Source organism: Ornithodoros turicata, chromosome 6 (assembly GCF_037126465.1).
Source record: "Ornithodoros turicata isolate Travis chromosome 6, ASM3712646v1, whole genome shotgun sequence".
In the NCBI taxonomy this organism is placed as follows: Eukaryota; Metazoa; Arthropoda; class Arachnida; order Ixodida; family Argasidae; genus Ornithodoros; species Ornithodoros turicata.
The window spans coordinates 2,304,438-2,326,911 of NC_088206.1; the positions used below are offsets into that span (position 1 = coordinate 2,304,438).

At 48.2% G+C, this 22,474-nt stretch overlaps 1 protein-coding gene across 1 annotated transcript; it reads right to left on the reverse strand.

Moving 5' to 3' along the window:
* Window positions 1-1,148: 1,148 nt before the first annotated feature.
* LOC135397560 (uncharacterized) lies at window positions 1,149-2,788 on the reverse strand. Its single transcript, XM_064629158.1, has 2 exons — window positions 2,656-2,788; window positions 1,149-1,825 (listed from the first exon to the last, which is right to left on the reverse strand). The coding sequence occupies exons 1-2, from the start codon at window positions 2,735-2,737 to the stop codon at window positions 1,197-1,199; spliced, it is 711 nt and encodes a 236-aa protein (XP_064485228.1). The 5' UTR covers window positions 2,738-2,788; the 3' UTR covers window positions 1,149-1,196.
* Window positions 2,789-22,474: the final 19,686 nt, after the last annotated feature.

Genomic DNA, 22,474 nt, shown 5'->3' on the forward strand with positions numbered 1-22,474 from the left:
TGTAGTGTAGTGTTTTATTTATTTTTTCCTGCGTCTTAGTCGTGACGCTGCCCGCTTTCAGCGTGGCCAACCACAGTTGCCATTGGTTGTATCATCGTCGACAAAATGCCCTCCTGACACCAGGGGTCAAACATACTCGGTACCACTGTCTGGCATGGTCTGGCAGCAGCAGCCACTCTGTCAGCCTCTACATTTCCGCTTAGTCCGACAACAACAACTTTATTTATTTATTTTATTTTATGCCTGAGGTCAACTGACAAGTGTGATGTCCCCGCGAACTGTTACTCGCAGGTTCACAAGGATATGGCTGAATATGCTCAACGCCTGCGATGTTCACTGGTGTACTGCACTCGGACAAACGGGTCCACCATATCCCGTCCTTCGCCAAACTGTCTGCACCATTCGTACGCTGTGCCTGCAACCTTTGCAAAATCTCAGCTGGTTCGCCGTTCGCCATCACAAGGAACTTGATTATGCATCGCTGTACCATCGCTGTATACAAACGCCGCCATGATAGCTGCCGCTGCTGCACGTGCCGATGACCTTAGAAGGTTTGGACTTTTCCATCCGAAAGTTTTATTCAAGCACATTTACTCATTGATTTTTCTCGAGCAAGAGTATCGGTCAACCTTGAACGACCCTTGTATTACCGTAGGCATGCCAAGCCTTAAAAAAAAGAAAAAGTAAGAAAAATAAAAGCTTGTCAAACTTGAAGAGAACAAAAAAAAAAAAAAAAAAAAAAGAGGAAGAGAAGTCGAGAGAAAGCCCTCGCCCTGCTACTGTATGTGTTTTATTATGTCTGCACTGGTGCATGCCTGCTGAGTGCTGACAACACTGCTTTTCTTTCTTTCGGCCTCGTTTTCCCGACGTGCACTCAGAATGCCTGAGAACGTCGTTTTACCCCTACCTCGATAATATTCACACACGTTCTTCGATAATATTTTCATAGACTGTAGTTTTATTCAGTTCGTGGTGAAGTGCCCTCGGGACACAGCATAGATAATCGCGAGCTACAGGCGGCCCGCGTGTTTGAGACCATTGACGTGGATTATCTAGCTATGGGGCCTAATGAATCCCGAAGAAAAACTACGACAGGCAATAACATAGAAAGTTCAGATCCAGCTTTATTAGCACGAGTCCTTCCACAATATTAACCAGGCGCGATACAAGCTTACACGAAGTACACGGCGGAAACGTCATTGCCGTAATCCGCGCAGCATCGACGACCACGTCCCCTCGCCACACTGTTCCCGCACGTGGTGACAGCTCCCAAAAGCATTGATGAGACGCTCGATGGCCTCGGAATACGCAACCGGAACTCCCGAAACGTCCAACCTGAGCCGCAGCTGTTCCAAGAGAACTTGCTTGAATTCGCAAAGAATGTGTGCGGAACAAGATGGTTCAGTGCGAGCAACGGTGTACCGGCCGAGATCCTTCAGGAGGGCGGAGAAGGACCGTCGGACGGTTGGCACGAGATCCTCGAGCCTTACAGCGTACTCGGGGTCCACGACGAAGAACGTGGACAGAGTAAGCAGGGGCAAAAGAAACGCTGTAATGACGGCTAGAACCGGTAGCAGACCGACAGCACGCAGGAACCAGAAGAGGAATAGACCCGCCATGATTGCTGGAAGATGAAGCGCAGAAGGGAACTTCGGGACGATGCTGCGCGCAGAAAAGACTGTAGTTGTGGCTTGTTCCATGCTGACCGAGGTCGAGGGCGCAGTTGCCTCAGTCACAGCGTTGATGGTCGTTGAAAGTTCTAACTGACCTCGAGGCCTTGCAAGCAGGAGCAGTCGGCGAGCCTGTCGGGTCGTTGTGCGCGGAGCTGGAAGGTGAAAAAAAAAGGGGCAAGTGTCATGAGCGTGTCATTATGGGAGACGGTGACGCATATATCAAAGGGGGCTAACAAAGCATCAAACACACCAATCAAATCGATTTGGTATTTTCGTAGAGTACAGTCTGTGAACAACAAATGTGGCCATGGGCAACTTCGCACTATAAGCGACAAGATTCCCAGTGCCGGGAACTTTCCGCAAGTCGTACACCTAAAACTATGCAGACGACAAGGACCCAAACTCGACCTGGAAGGGATTCACATATCACAGATGCGGAAACAGAGCGAGAAGACCACCTCAATCCCAACAGACCCTGCATGAATTTTTCAGGCACGAGGTAGGTCAACAAGCGAGCAAATACCTACTGAGTAGGTACTGTTGATTACATATTTTTCCGTGGGCAACACGTATAAAGGGACTTTCGGCCACGTGCTTCGCTCTGCGTATGACCGGGCACTTAAGAAAGCTATACACTGAACGCCGGAAGTGCCCTTTCGCGGCCTCCCTCTTGCATTTCTAGGCTCACCTCCTGCGCCTTTGAAACCCGCGGCTAAGAACACGAGGTCTATACGAACAACCAAAGCGAAGCGGTGTTTGGTTGCTCGTGTCGTCCTCGTGTCCTTGGCACTAGGAGTCAAATATGAATTCTACCCAACATACCAATAGTGAATTAAACAACGTCACGAGGATATGAAATAAAACTGCTGGAACTTAAGATCGCTGTGGGTAGCCTTAAGTACCTCTAAAATGCAGAACACACGAATGATACTTTAACTATGAATTAAGCATTACATCAGAATGATGAACAGTCCAAACTCACCCATAATAATGGAAAGAGCCGAGAGGAGGCTGAGGCCCAGGACGGCCATCATGGCGTAGAACACGATGCATGGAGCCCGCATGGCGATGTCTGGACGTCGGGTGGGCACAACTATGCTCCTCAGCAGTTACAGCCAAACTGACCAAAAGCGACCCAAACAACCTATGACGTCATGTCTGGCACACACCTGCCCGCAGGGCATCGACTCCTACAAAGGATAGTTGACTCACCAGGGGACCGTTGACGTTATCCTCCTGATGCCCAGGTCCAGGAATGAGGCCATGGGTCCTACCTTGGCTTCTGTTATGAGGAATGTGGGACAGTGATAGACAGGAACAAAGAGTGTGAAAGTGGTTGATGACCGTGCCACGGGATATTGTTTTTGGAGGAGTTGGTTCTTCTGTCATAAGACAACTGCAAGAACCTTGAGGTGTTACGTGGAAAGAATAACAATATGACCATGTGGTTAGGTGTTGTTCTGCGAGACATTTCACCCACTTACGGGGAAAAGGCCTTCCCAAAATTCATAAAAAAACAAAAAAAAACAATTGTCTGCCAAAAGAGCTGTTTAAGGAAATTTATTGAGCGCAATAGCATTTTAGCGATAAATACAACTTGGTCACATGGGGCCGCAAAAGAGTTACCGACTAGATGTAAAAACGAGGAAGCTAGGAAACATTTAAAATTTTAAGCCAAGCAATACATTGGGCGTCTTGGTCGTAGGTATGGGAGTAAGTAAAGAGGAGAACGAAAGCACACACGGGACAGGCAAAAATGAGATTTATTCGGCAAACGTACATGTTCTTCTCGTCCGCCTTTTGCACTCTTCCGATAAGGACATAAAATTTTGTGGTGCTAATTGTCTATTGAATGGCAGCAGGGCTGAAACTACAAAAAGCTGATTCCTCTAGATTTCTAAATGACCACGTAAAATATTTCCGTGATACGCAACCCTGAGGAACGTGGACAAAGACACGTAAACAAAACACAACGCGATGGCTCTTCTCTTTTATCCTTTTATCTTTTTATGGCTTTTTATCTTTTCATCTCTTCATTTTTCTGTTTCCTTTCTATGGGGTTCATTTAGTGGGATCGGCGTGGGAGTAGCAGAATTCTTCAGGTGACGAATTCAATATCTTCCTTTGTGCGTGTATATATTCAAACTCAAACTCAAAACGATGGCTCAAAATAGCTCACGTGTCTTTGCCCATCCCTCAAGCTTGTCTATCATGAAGTTTATCCACCAGCTACTCTGCACCTACGCCATACTGCCTATGTAAAATATTTCATAATTTACGCATGACCAGCAGCGTGGCCGAGGTCATGCCAAGCTCATGTCAAGGACCTGCAGGTGGTGGCTTCGAATCCTACCGCCGATTGTGCTGCCTCAGGTTTTCCTTTCCTGGATCGTTTGCTGGAATGCCCAGTTCCTCGGAGGGCTCCACTTTGTGCACATGCACATCTTTGTCAACTCCTGAACCCCTGCTGACCTATAACGAAAAGAGATCGTGTCCAAAGCACTAACGAGGCATCACAAGGCATCGCCCAGCGATTCTGAGGTACGGCACAGCATCGGAATTTCCAGAATAGACGTATTGCAATCATGGGTGTACTGAGAGGGGGTCAAGAGGGCCGTGCCCCCCCCCCCCCCTGGAACTCGAAAGTCGCTCGTCAAAATAGTGCACTCTTTAGTCATATGTCGTAATGATTATCCTCAGATGTCATAATATGAACCTCTGGACACCCACACAGTGCGCAATGTCCGCCTCCAGAAAAAAAAAAAAAAAATGGTAGGGGGTGGGGGTTTGCACGTTTGCTCCCCCCACCCCCCACCCTTTAGAAAAAATCCTGGGAACGCCCATAATTACAATGAGATAGTCACAGCGAACTTCGTTGAACATATTAGAGGAGTGCAAGCGGCCTGGTGTAAGCCGCCAGACAAGGGTAAGTATTTCCTTGAGCCCGAGGAGAACACAGAACGGACCGAAAAGCACGAGACTCAAAAGACTCATGACTCTTGTACTGCCTGACCCATTCTGTGTTGTTCTGTGTTCTCCTCGGGCTCAAGGAAATACCCTTGCCTAACTTCGTTATCGGCATCTAGTTCTCGATCAGCAACAAGAACTGAATCGAACCAGTGTACGAAAAACCTTTCGGTCCGCGATAATCGACTGCCACATAAATTATTCGGTTTGCCCAGAGCCAAGTGCACGAGCCTCGTTAATCAGGTGCTGGTCGCTCGTTTAGGCCTAACACGCGAACGCTTTCTCGCTGAGCGTGGACATTTATGTCTCTCACCAATCATCCGCCCTTCCGATGGCGTGACTCCCGATACGTCACTTGGAGACAGTGTGACGATGAAAGCGTTTCTCTACTTCTTATCCGTCGTGCTTTGCAGGATATACGTTTAAAAGACGCCGTCGGGGTTCGCGCATCGCTCCCGTTACGGTCTACCGGCTACCACCACGGCTACGGCTACGGTTACGGCTACCAACTCCGACTGACGTCTCGTAACCAACTTCGTGTCGGACTTCCCTCTTCTTGTACAATCCATCTCGCTCATTCCTGTCTCTCATTCTATATAGCCAGTCACCAGCGGCATGGCCGAGAGGGTTGTGACGTCACGCTCGTTGCTGGTAGCCAAGGTCGTGCTGAAGATTGGGGAGGTGCATGGTGGGTTCGAAACCTACCACCGGCTGTACTATCTAAGGTTTTCCCTGGGTTCTCCGAAGACTTTCCGGACGAAAGAAGACTTTTCGGCATAGTTCTCCCTGAAGTCGGCCCCTGACGCATACTAACCCCCTCTATCGCCCACTCTTTCCTGCTGTCGTCTCTCCATCTGCGTCCACATCTATATACGCCGCTCATAGCCACAGTTGCTTCGCGGCGCTAACGCAGAATGAAAAAAAAAATATATGCTCATGCTTACCTTAACGACGGCACGCTTTTATGTGCCGCCCTGCCCTTGTTCCTATCGGGTGCACAATAGTTGGCCACATCACTCTACGTCGCAACAAGTAGTGCGCGAACGGCGAAACTGCCGAATACTTATACCGATCGAACCATATAGCCGGCACTTGTTGGCGCCGCAGTATAATTTCAGCGCATCTGTTTTCTTGATTTCTCCACCGGAGTGACTCTGTTAGGGTTGACGGACAAGTATATTTCTTGCAGTTCTTTACTCGAGCACGGGTTATCACACGCATCACACTACGTCACGACAGAGAATGCGCCGACACCGAAAGTATGCTTTGCGTCACGGCGCCGTCTGGGGATCAGCGTTTCAACAGCCCTTCTCATCACCGCCATTTTGATTGTTGGTAAGTTGATAAGTAAATCTGAAAAGTAACTCAGGATGTGATGTGATAGAAAAAGAAGAAGAAGAAGAAGAAAAAAAAGAGAAGGAATATGGCTCCTTACGTTTGCATTATAGCTTACAGTAGAGCACTGCACGGGCCGACTTTTCCGGGCCCGACCCGGCCCGGGCGCATCGAAAAATGGCCCGGCCCGACCCGGGCCCGGACCTTCATATTTTTATGCGGCCCGGCCCGGCCCGGCCCGGTGACCCAGTGACTAGAGCCCGGCCCGGCCCGGCGTCTAAGCAAATAGAGCCCGGCCCGGCCCGGTGACCCGGCGAGTAGATCCCGGCCTAGTATTTCCAGCCGCGACGTACGCGTTTCTGGCGATTATCAAACAAATTTATAAGTAAATTTATAAGGAGAGAAGACAAACATACAAGTGATGGCGGTTTAACACCGTAACCGCACGAGACCAAATTAAATCCAGAACGCACGGGGCGTTATCGTTACACTGTCAAGATTTTGCGGAGATAGAGCATGCTGTCGACAAACTGCTTCTCCCAGTCCCTATCCCTCTCACCAAGCTTTGCCAGAGTGATTGTGAAATATGTGAGGAGTGAGGAGCAATGTAAAGTGGCTTGGAGAATGTTCTAGACGGTCGAATCATATGCATAATGCACTACCCTTTGCTTGTCTTTCCAAAATATGCACAGGAATGACGCAAGCGCATGATGATATGAACTAATGCATCTCCAATGTGTGGAATTAGCTGCGTGGCCCGGCCGGGCCTGACTCTTGGGAACATATTTGTCGGCCCGGGCCCGGCCCGGCCCGCGGTGGTGGCGTATTTTAACGGCCCGGGCCCGGCCCGGCCCGTGGTGCTGGCGTATTTTGTCGGCCCGGGCTCGGCCCGGCCCGGAGCACACAGCCAATAACAAGCCCAGCCCGGCCCGCGGGCCGGGTCGGGGGCCCGGGCCCGTGCAGTGCTCTAGCTTACAGCCACTACGACGCTCAGCCGTCTCCAAACTTCACTACTACTTCAGAGTACTTCAGTGACTAAGTACTTCAGACCTCTGTATGTAGACAACACAATGTTCTATCTGCATTGAGTCTTTGCCGAGCATGACATGCCGGCACGGGTTTAGACACCGCGCGGTGAGTATCAGCTAACGTTCCAACAGCCAAACATCCGAACGACTAAAATCATTCCCCAGAAAATCCACCGTGACCTCGCTCGTTGGTCATGTCATCCTTCGCCGATTTCGTTTTACTAAAATTGTCGTTGGAGAAGGCAGCAGGTGCGCAATCTCCTGACTGATTCGTTCCTCCATTGTTGGAAGACTGCCAGTAGCTGGTGAGGAAATGGAGACCAACGTTTGGAGGAGCAATGCTGTCAGGCGTGTGTCATATGATATATCGTACGACACAATATGATATATCATATTTCTCAAAACTATATAGAAATAAATTTTATAATACTTCCGCACCACATAAGAAAAACAATATTTTGGAAGAATACAATGTGAGACATGAGGATTCCAATCCACCGGTCGACCACAGTTGTTCTCTCTACCCAGAGATCACTTTTTTTTTTCACTGCTTTTGCATAGCACTGATTAAAGTGCGTTTTTTTAAGGCTCATTTCGTACCAGGTCGGTGCGGTGCAGTGAACAGTCGAGTACGATTTGTACGGTAAATAGCCGCATCAGTCAACGTACCAGCATCAATGGCGCACAATGATATGGCCGCGTGGTCGCTTGCCATGTCAACAACAACAACAACAACAACAACAACAACTTTATTTTTAGATGATGAATGGGGAGTTTCATCGCCGTGGGCGATACTCTACCCCATTGGTGGTGGTGATGTGGGGGATGAATGAAATAACGAGCCCCTTCACAAGAAGGATCTAAGTCCTATTGTGTCCAAAAAGGTCAAACTTGCCATGTTATGCATATAGATGCACGTGCAGAATTATAATGCTGCTATATGGTCTGCGCGAGTGTCACGGAACACTGCGCAGAAGAATGAAAGCTCGAAACTAGCATAGAACCGTCGGAATGTTCAGAACGACCTCTCGCAAAACCAATCTTATCCCTCTTCGCAGTAAGGCGAACGCGGCGCAACAGACGGCAGCACTTGCTCAGCGAGACGACATGCTGGCTGCTGGTAGCGAGCATTTATCTCAGATGGCGGCACAGGTACAAGTTAATAATTTTAATGCTGCAGATTCGAATATTGAAGAAGTCCGGTTCCATATGTGAATCCATTTCTAGCATGGACATGGATCATGTAGACCTGTGTGCTGGTGGCAGCGTTGCTGACGTCATTGTGAGAGGGCTGTTTCGTCACACCGACACAAATAATCGCCTTGTATGCTTATTGAATAGAACTCAGCGCTATCTATCACGACACTTATCACGCTGCAGGACGGCTGCGGAGACTGCCATAAAGTACGCCGTAATGAATTCTCGTAGCAGTCACCCGTCACGTAATCGTCTTTCTGGTCCCACTGGCAGAAAATGACATAAACATAGTTGTTTATTGGGTTGCACGAAACGGACTTTCTTTCAAAAGAGGAAATGTCCCGTATGTCCTACGTAGTCAAAGGGGAGAGGGGAGCACGCGCAACTTGGCTTCCTTGCCTGCGACTAAGAAAAACAGCAAGAACGCTGATTTCTCAGAACCAAGTCAGTGGGGGGGCTTTTCAGACATATGTCGGCACAGTTCCCTTAGAAGTCGGCCCAGGACGCACATTCCCCCGTGGCGTCAGTCGTGACGTTGCCCACCTCTGTGAGGCCGCCAACGGCGAGCCCTTAAACCAGCACCAGCTTAAAGGGTACTTAAAGGGTACCCGCTCTCCCTTTCCGTGACTTTGTTATTGCTTTTGCGGGAACCTTGTCGAATTCGCTGCATACCATTTACCACTTTGGTACCGATGGCCCGCATGTTGGTACCGCGCATTTTAAAGGGGAGGATATGTTTATTACGAGCGAGAAGAAAAAAAAAAGAGGCGGGAAAAAAGGAAAGGTCAGCCAGGCAGATGCCGACTTGCTATTCCTTGTAAAGAAAAAAAGACGCAAGCGGCACATGGGCAGCATGGGGGCATGAGTGCACGATCGCTCAGAGGCAGTCTAGGAGCCCACACTCTTAAAAATGAACTTCACCGCATAGCACGCTCCTAGCCAACCATTATCTCGAATGATATCGTTATCTGCCCTGATTTGTTGAAAAGGGGGGGCGTACGCCATTTCTGTGACACTTATGCTGTTCATAATTGTCACAGAAAAGGCGTACGCCCCCTGTTTTCAACAAATCAGGGCAGATAACGATATCATTCGAGATAATGGTTGGCTAGGAGCGTGCTATGCGGTGAAGTTCATTTTTAAGAGTGCAGAGCCACCCCGGAAGCATAATAGCGCTCTGGTAACAGCCCATTGCTTCTGCCCTACGGGGCCCAGTAGGGTGGCCAAAGAGAGGTCTCTGTGCCCCAGGACAGATAGGCGGTGCGTGAGTGCGGTCCGAGGAGCGGCATATCTTGGACGGGTCAAGAGTAAATGATGGGTGTCGGCGTCCGTGGAGCAGGAGGGGCACGCCGAAGAGGGACGCTGCTTGATCTTGAACAGGAACGATGGAGTACGGGCAACATTCAGGCGAAGACGATCTAGAGCTGACTCTTCCTTTCGAGACAGCCGTAGCGACACAGTGAAGGCCATCTTCGGGTCAGTGCGGTGGAGGAAGGTTCCATGAAAAGGTGGGTGTCGAAGGAAAAGCTCTGGCGGATGTGTGCTGCGTCGGCACATGCCTTTCCCGACAAGCCAATGTGGCTTGGCACACCCACTGAAACCACACGGAGTGGCCGGAGGTGACGAGGAGGTGTGTGCACAGTCAGGATCAGTGAGCGGATGTCAGAAACAACTTGCGAGCGAGGCGATGACAGTGCCTACAGGGGTGATATGTGCCGTGCTTTAGGGTTTTACATTTCATTCACTGCAATCGCAGCGAAGCGAAATTAAATCCGTTGGTTGTCACTTTTGAAAGACTTGCAACGAGGGAGGTATAGCACACTCTAAGGGGCACCCGCACTTTCTTTCCGCGACTTTGTTATTGTGGGTATACTGTGAACCATGCAGTCTTCGCTGCATACCGGTTACCGCTTTGGCACTGATGGCAAACATGTTGGGATCGTGCATTTTAAAGGGGATGAAATGCTGTGCTTTAGGGTTTTATATTTCATTCACTACAATCGCAGCGAAACACGATTAGATCTGCCAGTTGTCACTTTTGAAAGACTAACAACGAGGCACTCCCTTTGTGTGACTTTGTTATTGATACTGGTTATTGATATTGTTATTGATATTGATACTGATTGAGATGTTGGTATCGAGCGTTATAAAGGGGTACTGTGCTGTGCTTTAGGTTTTATATTTCATTCAGTAATATAAACAACTAAAGGTCCAACCCCTCGTATCGCTGGTTCCAAAAGTCACAATGATAACAAACAAAATGCTCTAAAATTCACTGGAATTGCAGCATAGGTGGCCACAAAATTCTTAAAAAGCAGAACCGGGTCCCTTTAATATGAATTAATGCCGTCATATCGTTGGTACCGATGTCAAAATGATAAAAAAAAGAAACGTTTTAAACTTCGCTGGAATTGCAGCAGTGGAGGCCGCAAAATTGGCAAAAAGTAGCACCAGAGCCCTTTAATATGGACTATCCTTCGTGTCGCTCGTGACGAAGTCATGATGGCAACGAAAAAGTTTTAAACTTCACAGGCATTTCAGCAGTGGAAGCCGCAAAATTCGCAGAAAATAGCACAATCACCTCACCTTCAAAGCCCATCACATCACATCATAGCCGTTCATTCAACTTCAACATCATATCACATCATAGCCCTTCGTTCAACTTCAGCATCACATCACCCCATAGCCCCTCATTCAAGTTCAACTTCACCTCACTTCACCTGATAGCCCTTCATTCAACTTCACCTCACCTCACCTCACAGCCCTTCATTCAACCTCAACATCATATCACATCATAGCCCTTCGTTCAACCTCAACATCACATCACCCCATAGCCCTTCATTCAACTTCAACTTCACCTCACTTCACCTGATAGCCCTTCATTCAACTTCATTCACCTCACCTTACCTCACAGCCCTTCATTCAACCTCACGTCATTCCCTATGGTGTGATGGTGAATGAGGTCGGTGAAGGCGATCATGAATGAATTCGCCGACCTATGCCGCTATCCGACTCAGATAAGGCGAAGGTTGCGTCGTTTCAGCGCTCGAAAACCGTGTACTTCTGTTGTCGGCTCATCTGCATAGCGAAACTTGCCAATTTATGTTTCAAAGTACGTTCGCTTCACAGGGTATGTAATAAGGACTGTGGATTTGAATAATGACTGGCTCCAATTCTGCTATCTCACATTTCCCAGAAGACGCCTAATTAATAAGTTGATTAACGCATTTTATCTAATTAGTCGTCCATGTAGTTTCAAACGCTGTTTTACAGGATGTTCGCCTGGCCGTATGACCCACGTGCTAAAACGGCATCTATTTTGCTCAGATAGTTTTTGAATAAAAATTCTGTAACGAATAAATATAAAAAAAAAACACCCGCTATGTGCGCATACTTAATTCCTGTTGAGGTTCACTTTGTGATAGAAGCAAATGAATTGAGACCTCGCTACTATAGTGTTGTGACGTAATGTTCTTCGAATACTCAAGACTTTCGATATCCGCTGGGTATCGACATGTTTGAAGCGTAGTGTAATGAGTTGAATTTGTCGACGAACATGCGTGCGTCAGACAGAATGTTTGTGCGTCTTTGAGGCAAGAGTCTATTGATTCCCTGCGTAGCATGACAGATAAATGACGGGTACGCTTCTATGCTTCCAGCGCCGTGTGTCGGGGATTACGGGCGTACGACGAGGAAGCCCAGGTGCACTCTAAGAAAAAAAGAAGTAAAACGGGGAGTAATTGCAGCTTCTACTCCCCTAGTGTGCAATTACTCCCCATTTTAGTCCCCTAAGCCAACATTTAGTCCCGACATTTACTCCCCAGGACTGCAAATTGTCACTAAACTTCGCGAGTGGTCTCCTGAATGCAACAGTCTACGTAAATATGTGCCCTTGGTCAATTTGAACGACATAAGGCTGTATAACTCAGACCAAGTAGCAATTTTCCAGCCACAGAGAGTAAGAAACAGTTAGCGCATCTTCCTTCGCAAATTGTGCCCTAGTATGGCGCAATATTTTATATCACTCGATATATCACGGTTGACGGTTTGCTTCAAAGTATTTTCATGCATGCGCACCAATTATGTACCTGGGACTCTTACAACAGCGCGTGAAATGCGGTCTTCACTCTGTGACATTCATTTACTCCCGTGCATTTACTCCCGAAAGGGACTATTTTTTGTGGCAATGCAATTACTCCCCAAAAGGAGTAAAAGTACTCCTTTTTTTCTTAGAGTGTGTGGTAGAAATGGGCATCATGTAGGCTGACTTAGCTCACGTGTAAATCAGCTGGAACTTAATTATTCTAATTAAGTATTAATTACTATTGACCACTAAGCATTAGTAGATATGGCGAAAAAATTGGAACCCGAGAAAGGGACAGAGGAGGGACGACACGACATGTTCTCAACGTGTCGTGTCGTCCCTCCTCTGTCTGTCCAATTTTTTCACCATGTACCGGCTGGCCTGCACCCTTGCCCTTTTGCCATTAGTAGATATGTTTCTACCATGCACTCTCGTGAAGGCATCATGGATCTCTACGATTTTTTTTTTTTTTGCGTCGTTCAGATGATGTACCACCGCTCGGACGGCTCTGTAAGATGTAGTTATTCGTGAGTCCTTGCTGTCTCGCGATATACATGTCTAACAGTTGCAGGTCTGTCTTATAGTACTGCCAGGGCACATCATCATCAGGGTTGTCCACAATCCTTTTGAGACTTCGCCCGTCCTTTGCCTTATTCTGGTTGGTGGGGCCCTTAACAAAGTTACGACCGCTATACGCAAAGAGAATTATATTCAGTAAGCCTTCGTTCATTATACTGAAGTCTCCCTCTTTCCCTAATTTTTTGATTACATTATCAATCAGAGATTGACGCTGTCCCGGCCGAAATGCGTGCATATCGAATAGACCTCTACCGATGAAACGTCACCGTGACGTAATGATGACGTTGGTAGACATAGCGAAACCGAAACAGCGCGAGCGGAGAGCAGCGCCGTTTCTCAAAGCCGTATTCCGTCACAACGGTCACGGGTGGCTTCTTTGTATTAGTGGTGCACACAAATGATGTCACGTTTTTAGTCGCTTTCCTGTCGCTTCATTCGCGTTCCCAGTCCGTGTCCACCGCGGAGAGAAAAGAAAGCTCCATCCCAAGAGTTCCACGGTCTGAAAGTCAATGTCCTAACCCTGTGCGGAATGCGATTTGTTATTACGACTTAGTTCGCACTTGCTTTGTAAAGAGGCACCACATGCACTCCGAGAGAAACTCGTGCCCTTCAGCCTCCAGAAGAGGGAACAGCCCGGTAGCAAGCTCTAGAAAGGGACACCGAAAAGATAGGGCTATACCGGTAGAATGGAGCAGAACAAGGCCATACAGCTAATAATATGTAAGGAATTAAAAAAAACATCTCGCAACATCAAAAGATATATTTAAACGCTATATTTATAATATTAATATTTAAGCTATGTTTGAAATAAAGTTGTTGTTGTTGTTGTTGTATATTTAAACGTGGTTTCCTTGTAACTCATTGATTTTTTTTTACTATAGTAGTTCCAGTCTACCAAGTTGGTGGCGCTGTTGTACCATCTGACGTCATTTGTTCGTAACAGGGAGAGGTCTGTTGGATTATCCAGAGTTCACTGCCAACGGGCTCCGCACTAACCACCCACCGCCCAGGGGCCGCCCAAATTAAAAGGCCGCCAATGAGCTTATCAACAAACTTATCTGACGTTATCACTGACGCTTTCATCAAATTGCGGCTTATAGACGACTTGAGCCCCCTACGTCATTGATTACGTAACACAACCGCGCCAAGCATGCTGATGGGCATTATAGGTTTTACGCGTTTTCCCGCTTTTTGCCCAGCAAAGGAAAATATAATCTCGAACCGGTCTTCTCGTGACGTCACATGTTTGTGAACAGAGGGTCCTCTATATCCATCTCAGTTTCTATCATTTTTTTTTCTCTTTCTTTTCGGTCCCGTGGACTTCGTTATAGCGAGGGTTTACTGTACTTCCACCATATATTATACATATATTCCAACCATACCCAGTTAAATTACTTCTAAAACGTAATGAAATTACATTACTCATTCCTACAGTTAGAATTTAATTAAGTTACATTACTCATTACTGCAACTGATTTGTACTGAAATTACATTACAATTACTGCGAAAAAGTAATGACATTACAATATCATTACTTCGCCATTATTGGCATACATGTTCCCGAGTTTTGTGGATGGCGCAAGGGACAAAAACACAAAAACTGACGAAACTTGCCTTCCCCGAAATTCTAAATTCTGAGAAATGTTAACAACAGTTAGCTTGTATTCTTCTATTTGTCTCTTCTACATGTCAGGCTATTGTGCCACGTATGACGTATCGTTCCACAAGGTAGAGACGAAGGTGATATCACGACAACAGGAACTGATTGTCTGGAGGATGGGGCTCGCAAACAATGATTCTCCGAGGCTACAAACCCTTGACGTGAAGAACGTTTGTTTGTGGCTGCCCTAACTAGGGCAACTGGCCTGTCGAAGGGAAGCACGTAATTCGCCGGTCCCCAACTCTCTGCCAAGTGCAAACACAGAACACGCACTCGATTATTTTGTAAAAAGTAATGAGTAATGTCATTAAAATTACTGCACAAATGTACTTAAATTACGTTACAAATTACATAATTTCCACGCCGAGACTGGGAGCTAGGCGACACGGGTTCGAATCCTGTCAGCGGCTGTGCTGTCTGAGGTTTTCCCCGGGTTTTCCGAAGACTTTCCAGACGAATGTCGGCATAGTTCCCCCTGAAGTCGGCCCAGGACGCATACTAACCCCCCACTCCTTCCCACTGTCCTCTTTCCATCTGTCCACGTCTGTACGCCGCTCATAGCCACAGTTTCTTCGCGGTGCTAACTCGGAATTAAAAAAGACAAATTACATAACGTAGAAAGTAATGCATTACATGACAAATTACCAGGAAAAGTAATTCATTACAGTAATGACATTACTACCCAGGTATGATTCCAACACGATATATCTTTCGTTTTATCCAATAGTATCCGAACAGCATAAAGGTCACCAAACAACAGATGTGATGACGCGGGTACATTGATATGTCACATTTGTTTATCTTAGTACGTCCCCTAGCGTAATTCATGGCTATAACGTCTAAATCTTTGTTTACTACCAGTCGTTCATTAGCGTGAAGTAAGGCAGTTTATTAAGGCCGCACGTGGACGTAGGTTCGCATACGCCACGAAGTCGTGAATTGCAAGATCAACGTCAAAAAGCTGACAACCGTTTGCATAACAACATCGTCGTGAAGCACGCTGCATAATAACTATGCAGATTTCGGGTTGCCCCTTCGGCGTGTGTTCCAGGAGCTTCGAAAAACGTCCAGGTTACATACCGCTTACAGGACACAGGTTAAAACGACAGCCACCCGTGTCCTCCGTCCTGGATTTGCGTGGACAGTTGACGAGTGTTCGGATCCCGGGGACTATATTTCCGTTTTTGCCTTTCTGTTTTCCGAAGCTGCCTTCAGCCAAACATCCGCACAGGGTCCTCAACAAGTCGGCCCAAGAAGAGCGAGGCTTCTGAGCAGCGTTGTGGTCGAGAGCATTCGCTCGTTGGTGGTAGCCCTAAGGTTACACGCTAGAGTTCGGGAAGTATATAGCGGTTCCGAATACTACTAACCAGTCTCTCCTGAGTTTTCCGGCTGCCTTTTAGATGGATATAGGTACCGGAAGTCGTTCCAGGACGCGTATTATCGTCCATGCGGTATCCTATAATTCTGTCCGTTTCTTTACGTCTGTACACAGCTCATAACCACATTTGCATCGCAGTGCTAACGCGGAAGAAAAAAAATAAAACGTAGGTCATACGAATTTGCCTGATTTCGCTTTATCGTGATTCCGAACGGCATCTCCAAACAAATTTGCTGAAGAAACCTGAAGCGGCAGCGACCAAAGTATACCGACCCGGAAATCACTGCTATACTTCCAAACACTTTGATGACGTCACATCCACGCTGTATGACGGCACGTTCGTCCATGCACGTCTCGACACCAATCATTGAGAAGGTACGAGTGTGACGAGGTTTGTCCCCTGTGAGAACACGCACGTCTGGGATGCATTGTGCCGCGCATGCACCTGAAACGACGCACTATACATGTCATTCCTTTATAGTCTTCCAGCAGGTGTTCCTCGGCGTTATCGAAGGCTTTTTCTTCCTCTGTCGGTTGTAGGTTGCGCCGAGCGTGACTAAAACAAATTCGCCCTTAAAATAAAGCGCAGGGAAAGTGAAAGACAACTGCATGCCAGGTTCATTCAAGCTCTGAGCGTCACTGGGTTCGAAGGAGACTTTTGGAAACACGGCACACAAAGAATGCTTTGAGGTGTTCGAACCACCGCTAATTGGACGAAACCTGATTTCATTCCGCGTTAGCTCCGCGAGGCAACCGTGGCGGTGACCAGCTCCCGTCCCGTGGTTAGCGTGCTGGCCATGTCACGTCGAGACTGGGAGGTACCCGGGTTCGAATCCCGGTGCCGGCTGTGCTGTCTGGGGTTTTTCCTGGGTTTTCCTCAGACGCTTTCAAACATATGTCGGCACAGTTCCCTTAGAAGTCGGCCCAGGACGCACATTCCCCCAGGGCGTGAGTCGTGACGTTGCCCACATACGTGAGGCCGACAACGGCAAGCCCTATCACCACCACCACCACCACCACCACCGTGGCGGTGTTAGACGTGGACAGATGGACAGAGGGCAGCAGAAAGGAGCGGGGGATGGGTCATATGCCGACTTCGTGAAGAAATGTGCGCACGTCCGTCTGGAAAGTCTACCATGAAATAACCGTGGGAAACCTCAGAGAGTACAGTCGGTGGTAGTGTTCGAACCTGGAACCTCCCAGTCGTCAGTGTGATATTGAAGCTACTATACCAACGAGCTGGTGGACGAAACGTAAGTGAAACAAATCAGTCAAAAGGCATATTTCACCGTGTCGAATGGCCGGCTAAATGATCCCAGATGTTGTACGAGAAAGCTAGCTTGGAGTAGCGCTGAGCATCTTCAATGCTGTCGTCAAAGCCGGAGGTATGCATCTGTTGCCGGTTATGTAGTCTGTGGGGGGTGTTTACGTGGCCAACCAAAGGGACAAGTGCTGTGTCAACGTTTTCCATACTGTACAAGACCCAAAAGAGCGTGTTGGTTAAAAGTAAACAAAATGAACGAACGCTAAGAGCCACCCTGTGTGTTCTGTCCGTAGAGCGTACTAGGGTGTAACGTAGTCTTTCAGAACCTGTAATACTGCCGAACATATATACGGTCTGCCGGCAGAAACACACACAAAATAGCGTACAAGAGTAGTATGCCTCCCGATATCAGCCGCTTGGCGTTCCGTCGCGCTTCAAATCTGCGCCAGGAGTAAATTTCATGGATGCAGGCACGTCGTCGATTCCACGGGTGTATCGTGGTTGCGAGAGCAAGGCCTGTATACATGCCTGACAGTATCTCCGCACTGCCTGTGCTCACGTCCACGCTGTATCCCCCATGACCGAAAGCGGTGTGCTGCTCCCAGCTAGAAAACCTCCCAGGGATTGGGCACGACAACAACGACAATAAATGAATGAATAGTGATTATGACATGGGATGGGTGGTCGCAGGACCCTACTTCACTTCAAGGAGGTTAATGTGACAGGATGAATTAAAGGGGACCACAAACAGATGACAGAGTTCTTAGAGGAGGCCGATAGCTTGAACGAAGTTAAAGAGAGTGCGAAGAGACCGGCACTGATGCGCAGGAATGCTTCATGAGTCAAGGGTTTGGACAAGCTGAATCGTCTGTGGTTGAGGAGCTCAGGTTAGCGTTTAAGCACCAGTCGGCCGCACGTATACCAGTTGGAGACCTCAATGATGTGGCGAATCGTAGCTGGGGCATGGCAAGTTGAGCACAGCACCGTGTTGCTGTGACCCAGCCTGTATTCCGGAACACAATGGTGAAGGCGACGCTGAGTCGTAGGCGGCACGAAAGTGAGCTGCAAGGGAAGTCACATGGCATCTTAAATGATAATGTCGGGTCCTCTGAATAGAGGAGTGACCACTGAGTGAAGTCATTGCACCATTGCTGTCTGGTCAAGGGTTACAGCAACACAGACAAATTGGAGCACCTTATCCCTGTTGGAGAGTATGATGGGCATGGTTGTGCGTTTAACAGTGGGCCGCAGCAGCCGTCAAACCTGTCACCTCATTGCCTCGAGTTCCTATGTGCCCCAAGACTCACTGTTGGGTCAGCCGGTGTTCCCTTTCTCCCAGAATCAGGAGCACGGTGAGGATACCCACTATCACCGGAGCGAAAAAGATGCGGATGCAAACGTTTCCTATGCATTGCAGGACTGATTTTGAGTTAGCGTCTAACACCTAGCATCGAGGAAGGTAGTCCAAAGCAGAGTTTAGGAACAACAAGGTGGCATATACAGCTCCTCAGAGGTCGATGAAGTACGGTGCGACATGCGAAACCCATACGATGTTGACCCGTCCGGTATGACAAATGCAGCGAATGAGCCATCCGTCGTGGAGGAGCCATGTGTGAATACAGCAGTGCGGCCTCTGCTCTTCGTATCTATCGTTTCTAAGGTAGACTGCTTAAGAACAGGAACAGAGATCTGGCTTTTCGGCCCCTTGAGGCTAGCAATGTGGGTCCAGAGTGATTTGCTTCGCAGTGTGTACGGTCCCACTGAAGGGGCGGTCGGGGCAAGAGTAAAGACAGGGATGCAGCCCATTGCAGCTTGAACATATATCGGGAGCTTACTGTCCTTCCGCTTATGCAGCTTTTGCACCAGAGGGTGACGCCGGTGGTGAGCGAGGAATCGTAAATAGTGTCGGATGGTTTCTCTTCTACGGAGAATATCAATTGGAATTTCTCCGGCGTATAGGCGATCACCATCCGCACCTCAGCGCTGCGCGGAACACCAAGGCACGTCCGCAAGGCCACGCGGGCCAGTGGGCGCCGATCGTGTTCAGACGTGGCCGGTGATAGATCGTGCAAGACGGACAAGCTGTATATAACATTGAGCCAGGGACAATTAAGCGCTTTGTGTATTACACGAAGACACCGCTCGGTGGTGGTGGTGGTGGTGGTGGTGATAGGGCTTGCCGTTGTCGGCCTCACGTATGTGGGCAACGTCACGACTCACGCCCTGGAGGAATGTGCGCCCTGGGCCGACTTCTAAGGGAACTGTGCCGACATATGTCTGAAAGCGTCTGAGTAAAACCCAGGAAAAACCCCAGAGAGCACAGCCGGCACCGGGATTCGAACCCGGGTACCTCCCAGTCTCGACGTGACACCGCTCGGTGCAGCTGCAGCGCGTACCGGCGAAATGGCGAATCACTCTTCCCCAGCGCTGGGCCTTTGAGATGATGTAGTCAATGTGCCATCTCCATGAGAGGTTGCAGTCCAAGACGACTCCGAGCCGCCTGTGGTACATGACTTGTCGGAGGGGACAATCGTAGACCCGGAGTCGGAACCTATGCGTCTGTCTTCGGGTAAAAGGAAGGACAGCGCTTTTTTTCAGGGGTGATATCCACCCCCGCATGCAAGAGCAAGTTGTCGATAGCGTCTAATGCACGTTATAGGCGATGTTGAACTGCCGGCGGGGAATTTCCGACAGTCAAGACACACGTCATCCGCGTATATGGAGAGGTTTACACTCGTCGGAAGACATTTCTTGAGTTCAATCGTGACCAGGCTAAATATTAAAGGGTTTACGGTTTAGGGTTATGGCGGCTTCAGAGAAGATCCACTTTCCCCCAGGAAATGTCAGGCTTCCGCAGGCACCTTACTTCCATGGATTCGGTGCTGGATTTGGTCTCTGCTATGGAGGAAGCGAAAGTCCAAAGGCAAATAGTGATGCCTTCTTGGACAACAAGTCTGAATGCCAACCCTCAACCTGAGCACGTGGTCGGAGGTTGATGAAAGTACTAGTTTTCGCCTTGCCATATACCTCAGAGGGCTGCAACGAGACGAGAACCACGACAGTTGATAAGTTAGTGAACAGCTTACTGTGGTACTGTGGTATCGCGGAAGTGTGATGCGTAGAAGAGGATGAATAAAGAGGTACACGAGAATGGAACTGTGGAACGGTTGCTATGCGCCACTTCGTCTTCTTTTTTAAAGAAGAACGGTGACTAGCGTGTATACGATCCGGACGTCGGGCTAGTATTCATAGTATTACGACACCACAGAACAATTTGGCGACGAGAGAAAAACTGCTGCAATCATGCTGTTCTTACTAGGCACCTTTCGACTCAATATCTGGGTTACTGTCGCCGCCAGTCTTCTTGCCAAAGCCCGGTAAGCCACGCAGTCGAAGGATCGCAAAGCGATTCTATACCACTGCCTCCTTACCGAGGGTCCTCAGTTTATTGCCTCGACCTACTACCACGACATCTGGTTTTACAGACGAGGATGTCATGAAAGTAGCTCTTCGAGATGCACGTTACTCTACGTCCGTGAACCCCAATGCCGAAAGGCGTCGGTTTCGTCAACGCCGGCAACAGCCCAGTGAATATATTGATGACTACGATGTAGCTTGACAACTTGCTTGTGCGGTCCAGGGTCTCGATCTTCAACATTCACATAGCGATCGTTATAGTTATATTTAAAGCTCGCGCGCTCAAAAGCCGCGTTGGTTGGCTCGGGCAAGAGCTCGTGGCGAATCACGAGCCGAAGTGACGGGCGTTATGGGACGACAAGTTCAAGACCAGGGACCACGTCTGATTCCAGGCTGCGGTACCAGATCAATTGAATCTACAAACATTCCTCATCCTTAGTGACCTTCGTCACTTGGAAAGACACTCTTTTACGTTGGACCGAACAGTTTAGTTTGCCCTACAGTTTCAACGACAACAGATGGAATCTGTGGAATTCGCCGATGAAGCCGATCAAGGTGCTGTACAACGGGTATTGAGGAAGCTTTCAAGAAAACATTCTTCACAAACGGATCAGGAAAAACATGCCCGCCAACGTACGACATCGAAAAACCATTGAACTCTACGTCTTGTAAAGCCAGATATCAAAGGTGTTTTGCTCGCAACAAGACCGGTCATTTCCGTTCAGTTTGCAGATCCGCTGAACATTTACGGGAGGTAGCCAACCAACATTGCTGCGAGCTAGATCTACTTTCTGCGGAATACAATCAGACGTACAGTGCTACACTAGGTCCTACAGATGGGAAACAGAGAACAGGCATTTATATTACGTCGTCTGTAGCATACAAGGACGCCAACTTCTTGATTGACACGAGATCATTTTGTCGGTAATGTCTCACGACGTCCGGCAGGAAAGGTTTGCTTCACAATATGCGTTGAAGCCTACATCCGTTATATTGTTCGACTTTTCCAAACGCCGCGTACAACGATTCAAGGTTGTTTCCCTGCGTTTGTGAATTACAAGGATCATATTCAGCATGCCTAGTATTCTACGTCGTTGCACACAGTATACTACATTACCTCGCCTACACGCTATTGCAGTTTTACAGCTGAACATCGCCGGCAGTAATATTTAATGTTTGAGTACCACAGCAACCTCTGTACCTCTGCCTCAAGACATTTCAGCCACTCTTGGACATATCTTCGAAAGAACTCTTGTTGTAACAGTGAACTACGTGCACAAGGTGAAGGTATGTGCTTACGAGGGTGGTTCCATAAGTTTCTGGCCCGACCAACTTTTAATAGTCATAGTGACGAAACAAGTGTATCACTTTTCGACATAGTCACCCTTAACTTCGATGCACTTTTGACACCTTTCAACCAGCATTCTTAGCTATACCCTTGAAAAAATAGTCCGAAGTTTTGTCCGCAAAATGCTGGAAAAGTGCCTCTCGCACCTCACTATCGTTTTGAAATCTCCGTCCTCTGAGATCCCTCTTCAAGTTTGAGAACAGGAAGTAGTCACTCGGTGCCAAGTCTGGACTGTAGGGAGGGTGGTGGATTTCTTCGAGGCCGCACTCCTTCAGTGCAGCCCTGGCAGCAGAAGCCGTGTGGACAGGGGAATTGTCCTGGAGCAACCGGACACCTCGACTCAACCTGCCGCGCCTCTTTTCCTTGATGGCGTCTCGCAGTCGGTGCAGGAGTGAAACATAATAAGTCATATTCACTGTGGTGTTCCTCTCTTTGAAGTCGACGAGGAGGATCCCGTGACAATCCCAAAATATTGTTGCCATGATCTTCTTTGTGGATTGTGTGACCTTGGCTTTCCTTGCGGGTGGTTCTCCTGGTTTGCGCC